The 17,780-nt window shown below is 39.7% G+C and overlaps 1 protein-coding gene and 1 long non-coding RNA gene across 2 annotated transcripts; both read left to right on the top strand.

The window, feature by feature from the left end:
* The first annotated feature begins 6,164 nt into the window (after positions 1–6,164).
* Positions 6,165–14,802, top strand: LOC122084044 (probable GMP synthase [glutamine-hydrolyzing]). Its single transcript, XM_042652041.1, has 5 exons — positions 6,165–7,348; positions 13,191–13,248; positions 13,368–13,451; positions 13,653–13,794; positions 14,019–14,802. The coding sequence occupies exons 1-5, from the start codon at positions 6,871–6,873 to the stop codon at positions 14,385–14,387; spliced, it is 1,131 nt and encodes a 376-aa protein (XP_042507975.1). The 5' UTR covers positions 6,165–6,870; the 3' UTR covers positions 14,388–14,802.
* Positions 14,803–15,473: 671 nt separating this feature from the next.
* LOC122083317 lies at positions 15,474–16,673 on the top strand. Its single transcript, XR_006141623.1, has 3 exons — positions 15,474–15,633; positions 15,852–16,166; positions 16,336–16,673. It is a non-coding gene; the product is annotated as an uncharacterized LOC122083317 (long non-coding RNA).
* Positions 16,674–17,780: the final 1,107 nt, after the last annotated feature.

Here is a 17,780-nt window from a genome sequence, read left to right as displayed (position 1 = left end):
TATTATTGAACTAGAATGTATACCAAAACGCCATATAAAAGTTGCTATTTGCATTGATTTGATTAAGTCATACCAAGTGTTATTGATTCAATTCATTTGACTCAATAAATTATAATAGTTTTGAGTTTGTAAGATGAATCCTTCCATATTCTAATATTGGTTGTGACATGCAAAACATGTTTTTGGAACTTATATTTTGTCATCTCTCAGGTGGACATGTTTATGCCATAGGCTTTAGATTGGTCGTACCACGATTTGCCTAGGTAAAAACTAATAGATGCTGGAAAATGCTAACAACTTGATTGATAATTGCTTTCAAAATTGGGCAAATTGGGAAAATTTTGTTTTACTTCTGAAATGTTTCTTTAAATTTACCATCATTATTATTCCCCTTATCTGTCAGAAGTCCAAAGTAATTATAGTCATCCAATGTAAGGAGAATGATCATTGGTAAAGGATGCAACCCTTTATCGTAGCTTAAGAAAAACTCGATTATATGAAGTCTATTGAAGTTTTGTCTTTCTCCGATAAATATTATAAAAAATTACATTTGCAATTATGGAATCAAGCTTTTACCCATTTTTTATTTTTTATTTTTTATTTGTTAATTTTTTTAATGGAATCAAACTTATTTTTATAATGGGCAAGTATTTTTTGTCGTGAGACACCATTGCACATAAATACAATGGCACACCTATGAGGGGCATGGTGGTCATTGTGTGCCCCCTAAGGGGTGTTAATGGGCAGGATTGGACTGGGTTTTAAAAAACCCAATCCAACCCTAAGGTCTCTTAACTCCAAGCCCAGCCTAGCCCAGCCCAGCCCAGCCCTAGGTCGGGTTGGGATATCTCAGCTCAGTCCCAACCCTGTCGGGTTTAGCCAAATCCAACCCAACCCTAATGAACCCTGATTGGGGTGGGTTTAACCCAATCCAGTCCAACCCAATACTATCCACTTGGATGGTTGATCTTGATGCATTGTAGAGGCCAAAGACTAAAGTTTTAGTATATATGTAGATTGTGGAAAACTAAAGACCTTTTTCTATAAATACCCATTAATAATTATTAGCATATTTATATGATTATATACTTAATAAACATGGTTGGGTTGGATTGAGACCTCAACCCAAGCCCAACCCAACCCTGCCTTGGGTCTAAAAATCTCAACCCTAACCCACCCTATGGGCTAAAATCTCAGCCCAAACCCTATTCGGGCTCAGGGCAAGCTAGGGCTGATTTGGGTTGACTAGGCTTTTTTGACAACCTTACCCCTATGTCTCTGGCACTGGGGCCACTTGCAAACATAAAACTTTATCCCTTCTACAAAATAGATGGTTTGTCCAAATTTTATTTTCTTGAAAAATCTACAAACCACATGGGAACATAAGAAAGTTTCGCTAGTATCCATCATTCCATGGGTCCTAATATCTCTCTTGTAAACATCATTTCAAGTGATTAGAGAAAATCATGCCAATTGCTTTTACACCCTAGGGTTGCTAATTACATAAATGGATAGTAAAGTTGCCAAGGAAAGTAGTGTAAGTTTCCAAAACCACTAAACTTTGTTGTTATCTATAAACAGACTATGGATTGTACACATCCTATATAAGGGTGCCAACCGGTATCGTATTCGGTACAATTTTGATATGGTACATGTAGATAAAGAGGCAATATTGAAATTGTAATTTGATATAAATATAGTTTTTATTTAATACGAATATAAATTCGGTTTAGTATTTTTGCCCATTATTGATGGACTTGCTACCTTGCTACCTTTGCTAGTTGTGCTACTGGATTGACTTAAGTGACCATCAGTATTGATGAATCTAGTTCGATCTTCTACTGAATCAATAGGATCATAGTAATAAGCTTAGTAGTCTATAGGCATTTGAGGGAAAGTATTAATAGATACTACTAAAATAAGATGTAAGAACATACGAGGCTGGAACAACAACTATAGAGGCGAGGCAAGAACTGGAACAACAACTACAGAAGCCGAAGCTGGAAGTAGACAATCTCAACACAGTTGAGACTTCTGAAATGAGGATGTTGGGGATTTCTTCACATCTTTATTAGAGCAAGGGTGAATCGAGCTTCCTGATCCTAAGAGACCAAATGTGAGATGGAACAAGTAGGAAATCCCAAATACTACTAATTCCATCGGAGTATTGGTCATCCGATAGAAGATTGTATATATTTAGTCAGTAATTTAAAAATTTGGTATGGAATTTGGTATGTTTTCAGTAATTCGATATAATTCGGTACATAAAAATATGGATATCGTTTCATAGCGAAAAAAGGAAAAAAACATTTTTTTTCATATTGAAACCATATTAAATCTTCTACGATATGGTTTTATATGGTAATTTAGATCGATTGTGTCACACCCCAATTCCAGTAGACTCAACTTACCATTAGGAATATCGACGGTGTGAGTAAGACGCGTACTTGTCTTACAAACCTATCAGGATCTTTGATAGTAGTACCTTAACATTTTCATAATCTCACATCACAAACCAACATAAGCAGCGGAATCAGAGTATAGTAGCAGAATCATAAATAAAATGGAGAATGTCTAATGATAATATAATAGCAATAATCGAGTTATTCTGTTACATTCGTCGATGACATAATATAATCTCAAAAAAATATACAATCCATAGTTATATCCAAAAGTATCAAAGTATGATGTATAATCTCACGATGTGGCGTAAGCACAGTGGTCGCAAGCACAGTCTCGATCGTGCTCCTCCTCTTCTGGCATCCACCAGTCACTCACACCATACTCTAACCCAGAAGATACTAGGTCACTTGCCTTTGGCACCACGATACCTACATCATCATCTAAAAAAGAGTGTATGCGTGGGGTGAGCTTTCTAACTCGTTCAGTGACGGGTGGAGTTAAGCACATTCAAGCAAGATAATAGAAGTGATAATTTATGATACATGATTGCGAAAATTAAACACATAGTTCATGATTCTCGTATTGCAGTTCATTTATTTATTTATTATCCACCTAATAATACAAACTAAGTCTGGTAAATGCTATTATAGCACATTAGGCTGTATACTTCATCTCTAAACCGCCATCGACTATGCAAGGATACAAACCCTAGCCGTGAATAGAAGCTGTTAGTCCTTGTTTGCTTCCATGGGTCACCGAGCAAACCCCTGATAACCCCGTCCTGACAGTCACAACACCGGTACATCATCAGGCACGGTGGACAGGTTCCCGCTTCTGGCAACAATCGTATCGTACCGTGGATGTAGCATTCCGGAAAGGCACATCAACATACCACAATGGGTTATCCAACACCTCAACCCCTGTTGGAAAGAGTTTATAGCATAGGGAGTGATACCTAATCACATATATGCTACATGCCTTCATAGTAATACAGTTAGTATGAATTACATGATACTAACAAAACCTCGGCCACAAAATGTAATCCATCTCCAAATACAGTTCCGAGTACATGATACCAGTGAGACCTTGGCCACAAAGTGAAACCTAAAACCGTTTACCTAATCTAGCATACATATCACAATTGAGTATGGATTACGTGATACTAGTACCAATCATCGGCCATGAAACGCATCCATTTCCAAATGTAGTCCTGGGGTACATGATACCAGCGAGACCTTGGCCACAAAGTGTAACCTGAGACTACAACTAACTCTAATGTATATACTCAATGCATGAATACAACATACATACGACAATCATGGCACCGGTACCACCTTGGCCATACCGAATTCTATCTCACACACACAACCAAACACATGATGATCACGGAACCAGTACCACCTCAGTCACATCGGATCCTGTCATACATCTCCATAAAATTTATATCATAATTGTAAAATGACAAATGTAACATATCATCATCGCATTTGAGCAATTACAATTAAACATATACTTCTAAGCATGTGATCAATTTAAACATAATAAAAATTTCAAAAATAAACATAGTCCATCCCTCACCTGGTTTACGATTGGGTGTATTCGGGTTCAAGTACAGCCATCAATCGATCAAATCAATTCTAGCTTCGAGGCACATGCACATCACTGTTTTAGACACAAAGGGAATCATACATCAGTAGGTGTCGGAAACATCGGGAGGGGCCCACATAGGTCACCCCCAAAGAGTACAGACACTGTCCCCAAGTGATAGTATTGTCATCAGAAACATTCGAAACACCCACCGAAAACAAGGCATTTCCACCGAAAATATCAGTCCTGTTTTCAGTGGAGAAGACAGAGAGTATTTAAGGCTCATATGTCCACCGGAAACAACCCACCAAAAACATCTACAGTGTTTCCTGTGTCATATTTTCGGTGGAAACATAGAAAGGTCCAACTAGAATTGGGACTTTTCGGCTCGGGTCCGATCGTCGGGATTTGTTTCGTAGAGTTTGTAGGGAATGTTCCTAGTGTCATTCGAAGCCAAGAAAATCCTGACTTCACTTAGCCATTTGGGAGATACGTCGATCAAATAATTGAAGCCCTAGTTGGTCTTTTGGCAATACATGTTGCCAGAGCTCACCGGGCTAGATTTGAGCTTGACAATGGCATCGGGGAGGTGCAACATGCATTCCCCTACCCTAATAGAGTTTGTACACTAAAATCCCATCTAACCCAGCCCTACTTAGGTCAAAATGATGGGAGAGAGTTGTATGGGAGGTTGTACTTACCTCTGGCAATGATTTCGGTAACAAGGCGGTAGCCGGCACCAAGGTAGACCTCCAACCTTCTTCTTCCTTCCTCTCCTCTTTCTCTCCTCTCCTATGTTGAGCACAAGGGAAATGAGGAAATGAATCCTCATTTCTCAACTTATAACTTAAGTGGACCTTAGGGTTTGTTTGGGTTGAAGGACCAATCGGGTTAAAATGAATTTTAGGCACGAGGACCAGACCATTTAGGTCCGTAAAGTGCTCACGCCACGAGGAAGGTGTGGAATATGATTTGGGATCATCTGGAACCATTTATGATGCGACTGGCGGGAACCACGGGCATCGGAACCCCTACAACAGCCTATCAACCCATCGAAAACAGGCATCGGATCTAGCCCTAGGCTGCTTCCGGGTGGCATATTTCTGGTGGTCAAGACAACTTGCTGTCTTGAAAGCCTGCTGTCCCATGGCTGATCTTGCACGGGTGGTTGCCTTTGGACATGCTCAAGGCCATTCGGAAATTTTTGATGCATGTCGAAATTCAAGTGTGGGGAGTCGTGTCACTTACCGCCTAGAATCAGAAGGTATGAATCCCCTCCAGTTAGATAGGCATGCAATGCACGAACATGTGGGGTCATCTATACCCCTTTGGCAATGAGTAGCTGCGAGCCAAAACCCGATCATGCTTCTAATCCCTAATCCAAGGCCTGTCACAATAGTTTAAATTAGATCGGATTAGGGCATGGGTGTAATAGATTGGGTATTGGTACCGATTTGATACACCCTTATTTCCATGTAAATTTTGGTGAGAGTTACTACTTACCTATTCAGTTAGCACTTAGGATTCAAATAAGCCTAGACATAAATAATGCAGCCTAAACTTTGTTACCAAACACCCCTTCAACATCTTTGGTTCTCTCTCTACCCTTGTTCTTGGCTTTGAACCTTAATAACAACAATAATAAATTTAGTATTATTCCAACCTAATATGATTGGCTACATGAATCCATACAAAACAAAATAGAAAAATTCCAAATAGAAACAGAAAAAAAAAGAAGAGATGGACGATTGAGTGAGCAAGCGAGAATAAGAAGAAACGGATGCACCAACGGCTAAAAACAAATACATCAACTACAAGCCTATTTCCCATTAGAAGAAGAAGAAAAAAAAACTACTAGCCTACTGGAGAATCCCATGGAAAAGACAAGCGGCGTGGGTGGTGGTGGGTCATAGTCAACTCGTGTATTTAAAAACAGTAACGGCTAGCTCTCCACTTAGGGGACACGTTGACTAATACAAATCTACAATGAGGACAATTTAGGAATTTACCAAAATACACTAAATAAAAATCGTACCGGAATAGAAGCCTTGACAGTGACACTGCTTGTCCGTCTTTTCCTTTCCACTGATCATAGCCGGTCTCCTTACTTGCCCCTCTCTTGTTTCTCCCGGTGACCCCGTTATAAATAGGGCTCGGAGGCTCTAACCTTCTATCTTTACTTCCTCTCATTTGCTTCTCTCCACTTGTGCTCTCATCGGTCACGGGCTCACGGCTTACGGCCTCTTTCTCGCAATACCTAGATCGAAGTATCGAACATTTCTGGAATCCCTTCTGTATTTGTCTTTGACTCTAGTTCTGCGATCGATCGATCGATTCTCATGAGGCTGTTCTTCTGATCGGAAGTGATTTCTCCGATTTCAGCGGTTTTTCCGGTTGTTTTATTAATGAGGTTTTTGCAGGGAGAGATATAAGTTTTTTGCATTTTCTGGAGTTGAAAGATGAATTTTTTGGAGTGCAGAGCTCTGTTGTTGGAAATGCAGTATGGAATCTTAGGGTTTCTATGTTTTCTGGAGCTGATTGAAGTGGTTAGATAACCCTAGGTTCGGCTATATTTGGAAGAATTTCGTGGTTTTATCGTGAATGTGGCTTTGGGTTAGTGTTTGTGGGCTTTTGATTGGATAATGTAGCTCTTGGAGTCATCCATTTAGAATCTGATATTCTGTTGGTCAAAAGAGGATTATTCTTGCTGTTTTCCGTAATCTGTGTGCCCAAAGGTGGGGGTTTTGGGTGGATTCATGCTTAGATGGTGAATGGTAGTTTTTGGCTGTTGAAGTGGCCTCAAATTTGTTCAACGTGGAGAAATCGGGGGATTTCCTGGGTGAAGAGCTGAGATTGGAGGAGAATCGAGGAGTTCTTCCAATGTCGGGAGCTCCTAAAGTCAGGTCCATGAATGTTGCCGACTCAGAGGTTCGGTCGGTCCTAGGGCCTGCTGGAAACAAGACGAGGTCAACAGTTACAAGGAAACCTGCTTCCAAGCCTTTGCGGAAGGTGGAGAAAACGCCAGAACTTGCAGTGGAGGAGAAGAGAGTTCCTTCGCCTCCTGTTGCTGCTTCGCATCCTAAGCTTCACTCGGTGCACGTTCCTTCAGTTTTGAGAAGGCAGGAGCAGTTATTGCACTCTAATTTGTCGCCCAATGCTTCTTGTTCATCAGATGCTTCTTCTGATTCTTTTGCCAGTCGAGCTTCTACTGGAAGAATAACTAGAACGAGTAGCACTGCAAGCCGGAGAAAGCTAGTTGCTTCAAAGCCAGATAAAGTTGTTCCGGATAGTGTCTCCGTACCTCCACCTGATACTCTGCAAGGTAAAAAGAGGTGTGCCTGGGTAACACCAAATACAGGTAACTTCTTTTTACTCACATTGGAGTAGTGTGTTTGTGCAACTCTGTTTTGCTTTCAGTTAGTTTCTCCCTTTGGGATCTTTGGCAGATTTAACGTGTTTTTGTTGATAAAATACCCGTTTTTAAGAACCCTATATTGGTTACATCTAGCTAAACAAAATATTTTAGTGTCCACCACAAATGGTAATGTCTGAAGCATCTTTTATTGGTCTCATGCCCATTGATAGTTTATTCTAATCCAGATTTTGTTGAAATTAACTGTCTGCAAAAGATGTTGAAATAGACTTGATGAAAGAACACCAATAGCTAGGTTGCTTTGACTCAACAAGAACGAAATATAGATTTTGGGTACGGTCTTGATTTTCAAGGGATTCAGTGATAAGAAAAAAAATATGATTTCGTTTTTTGATCTCTTTGAAACTATTTTATCTCAGGATGGTGCTAGACATTCTAACCTCAACAAACTGAAACATATAGTGCTACTATGGCTTATTCCTATATTATGGTTTACAATGTATGAAATGTATTTTGGAAATAATTTATTTATGCTCTGTGTGTGTGTGTGGGGGGGGGGAGATTGAGGATAGAATAACTATCGATGCCTTGCAGTAGGCATAACTGCAAACTGAATTGGATGGAACGTTCATATTGCATAAACACTAATCATATGCTTCATTATATTAGGATGAAGTTGGTTAACTTGAATATTCGGCTATATTTGGAAGAATTTCGTGGTTTTATCGTGAATGTGGCTTTGAGTGTTTGTGGGATTTTGATTGGATAATGTAGCTATTGGAGTCATCCATTTATAATCTGAGATTCTGTTGGTCAAAAGAGGATTATTCTTGCTGTTTTCTGTAATTTGTGTGGGGTGTGGGGTGTGGGGTGGGGGGGGGGAAGATTAAGGATAGAATAACTATTGATGCCTTGCAGTAGGCATAACTGCAAACTGAATTGGATGCAACGTTCATATTACATAAACACTAATCATATGCTTCATTATATTAGGATGAAGTTGGTAAACTTGAATATTTGGTGTTTCAAAATTCGGATAGCTCCTTGAAAATAAAAATATTAACAAAATTCCGTTCACAAAATGCCCCTATGCACTTCTCATGTTCTGGAACTAATTAGCTTATTTTACACATGGCCTTTGGCCTTGCCTTAATGACAATGATAATTTCACGTTCATGTAGGGAGTGGTATTAGTTTTCTTTTGTTAGGAGTTTACCTAATTAGGGATCTGTCAAGCTATCCTTGGTATGAGTTAGAAGTGGAGTTTTTTGTTATAGGTTGTTATAAGGAAACTGGAGTCTTTATTAGAAAAATTAATTAGATGTTTGAGTACTAGATTTAGAAACATTCTATATATATATATATGGGAAAAGGACATGAAAGCCAGCAGGATACACTAGTATCAGGAATGCTAGCTTATATGGACCGTTGGATTAGAAGGGCCAAATCTACACCGTTGGGTACTTGTTGTCTTGCCTAGCCTAGCCTAACCTAACCTACCCAACCCCGACGCTCTACCGTCACTCTTCTTCTCCCTCACTATCTCCATCTCCGTCTCCGTCTCCGTCATCGGTGAGATCGATGGTGAGATCGGCCCGCTGAAACCAATGTCACTGCTAGGAACGATTTGGGATAGAAGGTTTTACGGCTCGAGGTTGCCTAATCCTAACGGCAGACGGAGCTTTGAGCATTAGGTTTCTTAATCTCGTCCCTGTGAGCGTGAATGCTCCCTTGAATCAGCCTTTGAAGACGGCAGTGTTCTACCTTGGGAGTTTTTGAACAAGACTGAAGCTATGGCGGATGCTTGAATGGAGTTGTGAGTAGGGTTTTAAAAGGCGGAATCAGGACGGAGCATTAGGTTTCCTGATCGCGTCCCTGTGAGTGTGAATGCTCCCTCAAATCAGCCTCTGAAGACGACAATGTTCTACCTCGGGAGTTTTTAATGAGTCTGAAGACTGAAGCTGTGGCGGATGCTTGAATGGAGTTGTGAGCAGGGTTTTAGAAGGCGGAATCGGGATGGAAGCTGTCAGTACTGATCGTCGGGCGTTCACTCTTCTTCCCCTCTTCTCTCCCCTCTTCCCGCACGGCACTGCAACTGATCTGTTGCAGAAAAAAAAAGTATACTTCACAGAACAGTTTCCGAGAGAGATGGAAAAAGATAATAGGATAAAACGAGAGAGATGAGGAAAATGGTCGCCGCCTGGAGAAGGGTTAGGGTTAGGGATAGGCGACGACGGAGATATGGGTTTTGCTGTCGCGATTAGAGAATAAAGGAAGGGAACTGAGGGGATGATTTCAGAGATCTTGGCCTTGGCGAGATCGACGGCTTCATGGTCGGAGCGTTCACTTTTCTTCTCCTCTTTCTCTCCCCTCTTCCGCACGGCGCTGCAACTGATATGTTGTAGAAAAAAAAAATACTTAATTGCCGAAAATAGTGAGGGAGAAGAAGAGTGACGGTAGAGCGTCGGGGCTAGGTAGGTTAGGTAAGACAACAAGTACCCAATGGTGTAGATTTGACCCTTCTAATCCAACGGTCAAGGCTTACTAGCATACTTGATACATGGGTATCCTGCTAGCATGCCTATCCCTCTCCCTATATATATTTTTTTTCCTATAAATAGTTATAACCACCCCCGCCATTATGTGTTGATGGATTTAATCTTGTTGATTGGGTAATGACATAGCTCTTTCTCTCTCCCCTTATCTCTACTCTCCTTTCATCAGCCATCAAAAACCTTCGCTTTCCTCCTCCTACTTTTCATTGCATGTTCATTTAGATCCTAAGTTGTAGGAGTTAATTTCCCTACATAACTCCATTGTCCATCCACCTCTCGTATTTATCTAGTTTATTCCTTATCTTTATCTAGAAAATCTTATTTGGATTCTGTTGATATTTTTCCTTAAATCTGAACCATTAGATCTAAGGTCATCTGAGCAGCCATAGATATTAGATCTGATTGGTAGATATAGGAAATATCAGCACTGCGATGTAGATCAAAGCATGAAGGGAGACCAGAATATTATTAAAAAAAGAGGAACTGTTCACATGAACAGAACCTTCTGTTATTCACGTGACCAGTAAGAGAAGGAGAAATTTCTGGAATATGGACAGGTTTAGTCTTGGACAGCAAGCAATAATGGAAGGCTTCTAAGCCTTGACTAGAATGATTATTTGGGAGATTCTAGAGTGTGTAATTTCCTTTTGTGTTAGCTCTTTTTTGAGTTGATTCTTCTAGTACAAGGAAGATCTAGAGACTTCCTTCTCTTATGAGTTTCCCTTTCTATTTCTTTTATTTTTTATGTAACTTGTCCAAAGACAAGAGATAGTTTTGTTTTTCAGTTTGTTTCTATTTTTCTACTTTCGTAGGAGTCAAGTAATTCATGCCCATATATTGTAATAGACTCTCAGAGAATCCCAGATGATGGAGTAAAGAAAAAAGAGAGCTTTGGCTTGGAAGCTGTGAGATGCAGTGGCGGTGAGTGGCCGTGGGTGAGAGACTACCCTATCCTCCTTCCCTACCACCCTGCTTATCTTTTCGTCTCTATTTTCTATTGTATTCTCCGTTTCTATTTTATTGTTTTGAGGTGCTGGTTAGTAAAACTGCCGGTGTTCACTGAAGGACTTGCGACCTCTTGTAGGGTTGGTTCTTAGCTGAACTATCTCCTACATTACCTTGAAACAAATTTCTGGAGATTGCTTACCACCTGCAGATCCATCTTGGTCAATCTACAACAATTTGGCTATCAGAGCCTACCTAAATCTAGCAGTAGATAAACAAGAACTCTAAGCAGTACAAGAGAATGTACACATAAGGTTGGAGAGAATCTTGAAGAGGCTCGACGACAACTTGAGGAACTACAAAGTGAACCGCTGCGCATGTTTGGTCATACGGATGATTCTTAAAGTAGCGGAGAGCGCGTAAACAAGAAGAGCACTTCTTCAACTTGTAAGTCTCGAATCCACAAGACAAGAAGATAATGCAATGGAGAAAACCAAACCTCAATTCATGCTTTCATGGAACCAAAAATTACAGCAATATAAGCTAAACATGCCCCTTGCCAACTACGACTCTAATAAAAAAAGGTAAAGAGATAATTAAAAATGAAACAGATTTTATTTAGGCTCTCTTTGGCATAGTTTATGTTTATGTTTATTATCTATTAATGAATAATGAATTATGATAATGGATTATGGGCTATAAACAATAATCGTTTGGTTGCTACTAGACATAATAGATTATATAATGAAAAATAAGTTTGGTATGCCTGGAGCATAATATATTCTGTAACATGGAGTCTTTTATTAAATATGTGCTTTTTAGAAAGTACACAAAGTAGGTCCTGCCAATTGGCAAATTGATCACGATTAACATATATATATATATATATATATTCCAGGTAGAGTTTTTCTTCCCAATGTTGTTTGGTTGTGTCTAGGAAGACAAGAAATGTGAAAAGGCCACCTTTCCTTCGCAATATTTCCTAGTTTTCTTTCGGAAGATATGTCCTTTTTGGGAATTCGGCCAAAATGAACATCCCAAAACTTTTAGGAAAGCCTTTCCCTTCCCACTCTTCTTTCAAGGAAAACAACCAAACGCAACAAAAGAGTAATGTCACTGTTACCTCACATCAACTTGACAAAATAAGCATGAATCTTTCACAGAGGTGTGTAACTTTAGCAGCTTAAGGACTAATACTGAATTGGTGAGACTTGAGGAGAGAGAGATTCCACAAAGCGACTGGTTTAATTATTTGGAGTTAACTATTAACAATGATGGTGAGATAGATGATGATGTCTCTTACAGAATTAAAGCATGATGGATTAAGTGGAGAGGTGCATCTGGAGTATTTTGTGATTGACGTATTCCTCTCAAGCTTAAAGGAAAGTTCTATAGGATTGTTGTAAGACCGTCTGTGTTGAATGGGGCGGAATGTTGGGCAGTCAAGAAGCGTAACACATATAAGTTGAGTGTAGCAGAGATCCATGTTGCTGACAGCATTTAGGTGGGATGGCCCATAGGTGTTGCATTGCCTTGTTTCTTTTCTTTATCTTTTCCCCTTTTCCTTCTTCTTTCTTTTATATTTTCTTTGACAGATCCATGTAGCCAACCCCATTCAGTTGGGAAAAGGCTGAGTTGTTGTTATAAAGCAGTGGGGCAATCAAGAGGCAAAATAATTGTCTTTTGATTCAGGAACCACCTCAAGATTCCATATAACTGGCTCAAAGCCTACAACTATAATCTAGTGTCACTATTATTGTGAAGGGACCTAATTACTGATATCTGGCATGGCTGATCAAATCGTTTGACCAATTCTGATATTACAGCACGTTTTTTTTGGTGTTGTGGACTGACCAGGATTGGTATGTGATAGTTTGTGCATCAGACCTTGTAAGCTAGATCCTCTACTGGGCCAGAACATTTGTCCTTGATATGAAAGGAGATGGGCCTAGTACCCTTGTCAGTTTCTGTCAGGTTGATACTTTTTTGAGGCAATCTGTCGTCTTTGCGGGAACCATCAATAGTCATAGTTTTGGTGCGGAAATCTTGTGTTTTGCCCTGGAAGGATCTTTCACTTGTCTTCTTGGATATGTGGGGAATGGCACTGATTTTCTCCCTTTTTTACTAGTGACTTATCTATGTGTTTGCCTCCATGGATAAAACCATACATGTCTTATTCATTAGCAAGTTTTTTCTAGTTTCTTCCAGTTAGTACTTTACGGAATTTAAAAAAAAAAAAACATTATCATTCTCTATCAGTTTTCTAGCATTTGTAGTCTTTGAACGAAGCAAACTAAAGAGACCTCTGCTTTCACTCTTTTTAACAGAGCCATGTTATATTGCTTTTCATGATGAAGAATGGGGAGTTCCAGTCCATGATGACAAGTATGCCAACTTTTTCCCTCTTTTTTGTACTTTCAATTCCCTAGAGCTTATCACACTCCCTATAGAAACTCTAAACTAGCAGAATTCATAGAGTGCCTGATATTCTGGATAAAATGTAGGACACTGTTCGAGTTGCTAGTCCTATCAGGTGCTTTGGCTGAACTTACATGGCCTGCCATTCTTAGCAAAAGGCACATATTTAGGTACTTCCTCTATCTTGGTTTTGGAAAATAGCCTTGCGTTCTTAATTTTCTCCATGTGAGTAACCTTTTTTCTGGAATATCATATCATATAAATTATAATTTGATAATCCAGAAGGATATGAGAGGTCAAAATAATCACTCTTGCTGGAATGGCTGGAATGGTGGCTGTTGTGTGGTCTCCTAACATTTGTTTGTGCACAGGGAAGTCTTTTTGGATTTTGACCCGGTAGCAGTCTCAAAATTGAGCGACAAAAAGATCACAGCTCCAGGAAGCACAGCAAGTTGCTTATTATCAGAGCTAAAGCTGCGAGCAATCATTGATAATTCACGTCAAATTTGTAAGGTAGAACCTTATTTTTGGTTTTTAATTGGTTGTCGCCAAACTTGAAAATGGAAACGAAGTAGTCCTGCAGCAGCACATATGACCTAGGGTGAGGGGCAACAACAATTCTGTCCTCAGTATAGTCCTCCCAACTGTTCCTTTTATTTCGGAAGTCAATACATTTTGGCAGTTCTTTAGTACGATTGTTGCCACGACTAACACGAAAGGGGCCTTTTCTGGTACAGATCATTGATGAGTTTGGGTCATTTGACAAGTATATTTGGGGCTTTGTGAACCACAAGACAATTGTCAACAAATTCCGGTACCCCCGCCAGGTTCCAGTGAAGACTCCAAAAGCAGATGTGATAAGCAAAGACTTGGTTAGAAGAGGTTTCCGGAGTGTGGGGCCAACCGTGGTCTATTCATTCATGCAAATTGCTGGAATAATGAACGACCATCTAATTACTTGCTTCAGATTCCAGGAATGCATTACCATAGCAGCAGGGATTGAAGTGGATGGTAACAAAGCTAAAACTGAAGAGAAAGAAGCTGAGGACACGATGGGCTCAGAAATAACGAGGGCCATGGATAAGTTGAGTATATTAGAAGGATGAAATGAGGTTGCCCCTTGGCAGGTGAATATAAGCTTCTGTCACCTATTTTCATCCATGTACAACCATTCCTAGATTGTTGGCTGCTCTGCTTGCTGATGGTGGTGGTGGAAGGTAGGTTGTGTATAAAGAAGAAGGCTATGGATTCTTGTGCATCTTGGTTTGTAGATTATAGGAGGAGAATTCTTTATCGATGATTATGATGTTAGGGTATGTAGCAGAGGAGCCTTCTGAGATGGATGTACACTTGTACAGTGAAAGGATACCCAAGCATATTTTTCCTTTTTAAACACGTTATCCTTTCTTTGAACCATGGGCTGGGTTTCGTCCGTCCAATGTGAATCATGTAAATTATTGTGGATGCTCCAATTTATGATGGCGATGGATCGAGGGACACGAGGGCCTCTCTGTTTCCTTTGAGTGACGGTTAAATCATTCGGGAACCAGGTATTTGGTTTGGTTTGGTTTCATTTCAGTTCCAGGGAGTATTGGTGTGAACTGCCAATCTGGGACCGGATCAAGTCCCACTTCGGTTTTGAGGCCCAAATCTCTAGTTTCTGACTTCTTTCAGACTGAAAATGTTGTTTTTCATTTATGCTTCGATTGCTTTAGGGACTTGAACACGGGACTTGAACACGAAGATAAATTCTAAAAAAATTGACTGGAAAACGCTTGAGAATGATCTGTGAAATTTATTTATTCTAATAAACACAAAGTACAAGTGGAAAATCTACTTGTACGCTAAAAGCCTAAGAGAAAGACTCATTCTACTTGGAAACATAAAAAAAAAAAAGGTAGAAACACTGCATTGTGTGCGGTTTGATGTGTATGTTCATATGGTGCCTCTCACTTGCTGGTACCCCTTTTATATCTCCAAGACAGTTATTGGCAATTATATAGATATATATATATATATATTTTTTTTTTAATAAAAGGAGACCTTAATTAATTAAAATAGAACGAGGAACATACACAGGATGAAAGTCTGAAGAAAGGTGAACAATGATAAGGGAAGGGGAAGGGGAAGGTGAAGGGGAAGGGGAAGGTGGTTAGGGAGGGGGAGGGGGAGGGGGTCAAGATCCCAAATCATAGGATCAACAGCAGATCTATCAAAAGAGGCCAAACAGTCGGCAACGGAATTTTTCTTTATATATATGGACAAAAGACGATCATCTTCCTAACCGATCTCCCCTAAGCGTCTCTTCTGGGGTTCCATGATAATCGATCTACTCTTGCTCCTGTGTCTCAGGTAAGTGATTTTATTACAAGTGCTACCATCTGGAATATTAATTTACTATCTTCTCTAGTCTCAGCTCATGTTATCAATCAAATTCTTAAAATCCCAGTTTCGTATGTTCATGATTCATGGTCTTGTAAACTATTTAAATCAAGGACCTTCTCAACCAAATTGGCTGCTAAATTCTTATCTACCAATGTGCATAATAACAACTATGGATTATTAAACAGGTGTGCAGCTCATCTCTTTGTTCACAATGGTGGCGGTTTCTATGAAAGTTCAAATTTCACCCGAAACTTAAAAAGTCTTTTTCTAGAGATTGGCTTTTGGAGGAATCCCTACAAAGGACATTCCATTGATTCTCTTTGTGGTCTCTGTCAGGATAAGGACGAGTCACATTTTACATATTTTTCTTATTGTGAATTTACCAGTAGGATTTGGGTAGCTTTCCATTAGGATTTCACCTTGAAGCTAACCCTCATGTGATATTACGATTGCTGAATCAATGGACTGATAATCAAAAGCCCTTTGACATGGCCAACCAGGTGATTTAAACCTATAATATATCCAATCTCCCCTCCACCCCATCATGGACCCCATCGACTATAATTTGTGTGGGAGTCTCTGATCCTCTTATTTCAACTTCTGCTTGGGCTTGTTGCATTGTTAATGTCAACAAAATATGCTTATTTCAGGTTGATTATATGATGACAGGAAATACGAATGAGGTTTACACGCGGCGATTGCTCATGGGTGTGAAACAGACGGAAGAGGAAGGATGGCTGCATGGAGCAGTTTGGATGGAATTAAACGATGCCCAGATTTTGCCAGCTAACTTTAAGGATTTTTATGGCCTTTACATGATATTCGATTTTGCCAGCAGTTTCTAGCTAAACTCACTTTTTGCCTTAAATCTCCTGCGGATGGAGTTATATGTTTTTGTAAAACAGCTTGCTTTTTGGATCCTTGCAAGGAGGATCTGTATCCCATCCCCATTCCCCTTCTTGATGTACAGCCTATGATATAATATTGGTTTCCTTTTGTTTCTTATAAAAAAAAAAAAAAAAAAAAAAAAAAAAAAAAAAACTTCTATTCTTATTCACTTCTTGATCTATTCCCTTCCAACCATCCTCTTTCCTTTTGACCGATTGCATGCCCTTTAATTGGTTGACTTGAATGACCGAATTTAGGGAATAGGTAGCGTGCGGTAAGAATGAACAGAAGGTGACTAACCAATCTCTCTTCAAAACATATGCCCAGAGATGTTTGCTTTGAAGGTTGGGTAAGAGGGCTGAAAAATAAAAACTAAGCCATAAGTTCTTCCATTACAACTATACCCCAAAAGGCATAAATATCACTTCTGTTGATATTTTCATGCACACTCCCATTGGTTCCTATGCTGATGTAACAGTCACGCTGCCTTTAGGGAATCCTCTCGAGCTAGTGTGGTAGCCTACTGTCATGAGTTGCTACTTACAGCCCTTGGACTCGGCCCATAGACATGATCCATGTCTAGAGAGTGATCCGTGTGCTCTTTGGAGAGGCGATCTTAACCACAAGGAGGGAGAGATCTAAACCGTCCAAGGAATGATCCGTGACTCCATGTACACCTAGAAGTGATCTCTATATGGTATTGGGGGGGACATCCTAGACCGTAGGATGTAAGAGAACTAGAATAGGTCCTGACCATGAATTGTACAAAGCTGATTGTAGGGAGCATTGAAGGTGGAAAAAGATGATTCCCTACTCACCCTTTGACATACTAATTATTTTTAGATTCGTTAATACTTGAGTCAACTCATTCCATACAAGAGATCACTTATTTTCAATAGTCAAAAGGGTTAAAAGGGTAGGATGAGGAGAATATCTAGACTTATGAATTTTAGCCCACTTAGGAGAGGACAACAATCTCTAGGCAAGCTTAACAATAAGTGCTTTGTTATGAAAATAGTACTCCTAAGATCCAAGCCACCTTATTGTTTAGGTACACACATCATACTTCAAGGCACAGGGGACCAACCCTTTGATTGCCAAGGGCTCCTTTCCAAACATAGTATTCAGAGAATCCAGGTCGTTGCAAACTGAAATGGGAAAGTTTAAAACAAGACATCCAAAATGTGGGAATTGGGTCAAGAACAGATTGAATTAGAATTATTCTA

Source organism: Macadamia integrifolia, chromosome 7 (genome assembly GCF_013358625.1).
Source record: "Macadamia integrifolia cultivar HAES 741 chromosome 7, SCU_Mint_v3, whole genome shotgun sequence".
NCBI lineage: Eukaryota > Viridiplantae > Streptophyta > Magnoliopsida > Proteales > Proteaceae > Macadamia > Macadamia integrifolia.
Note: the sequence above shows the minus strand (reverse complement) of the source record. Positions and strands in the feature narration are given on the sequence as shown.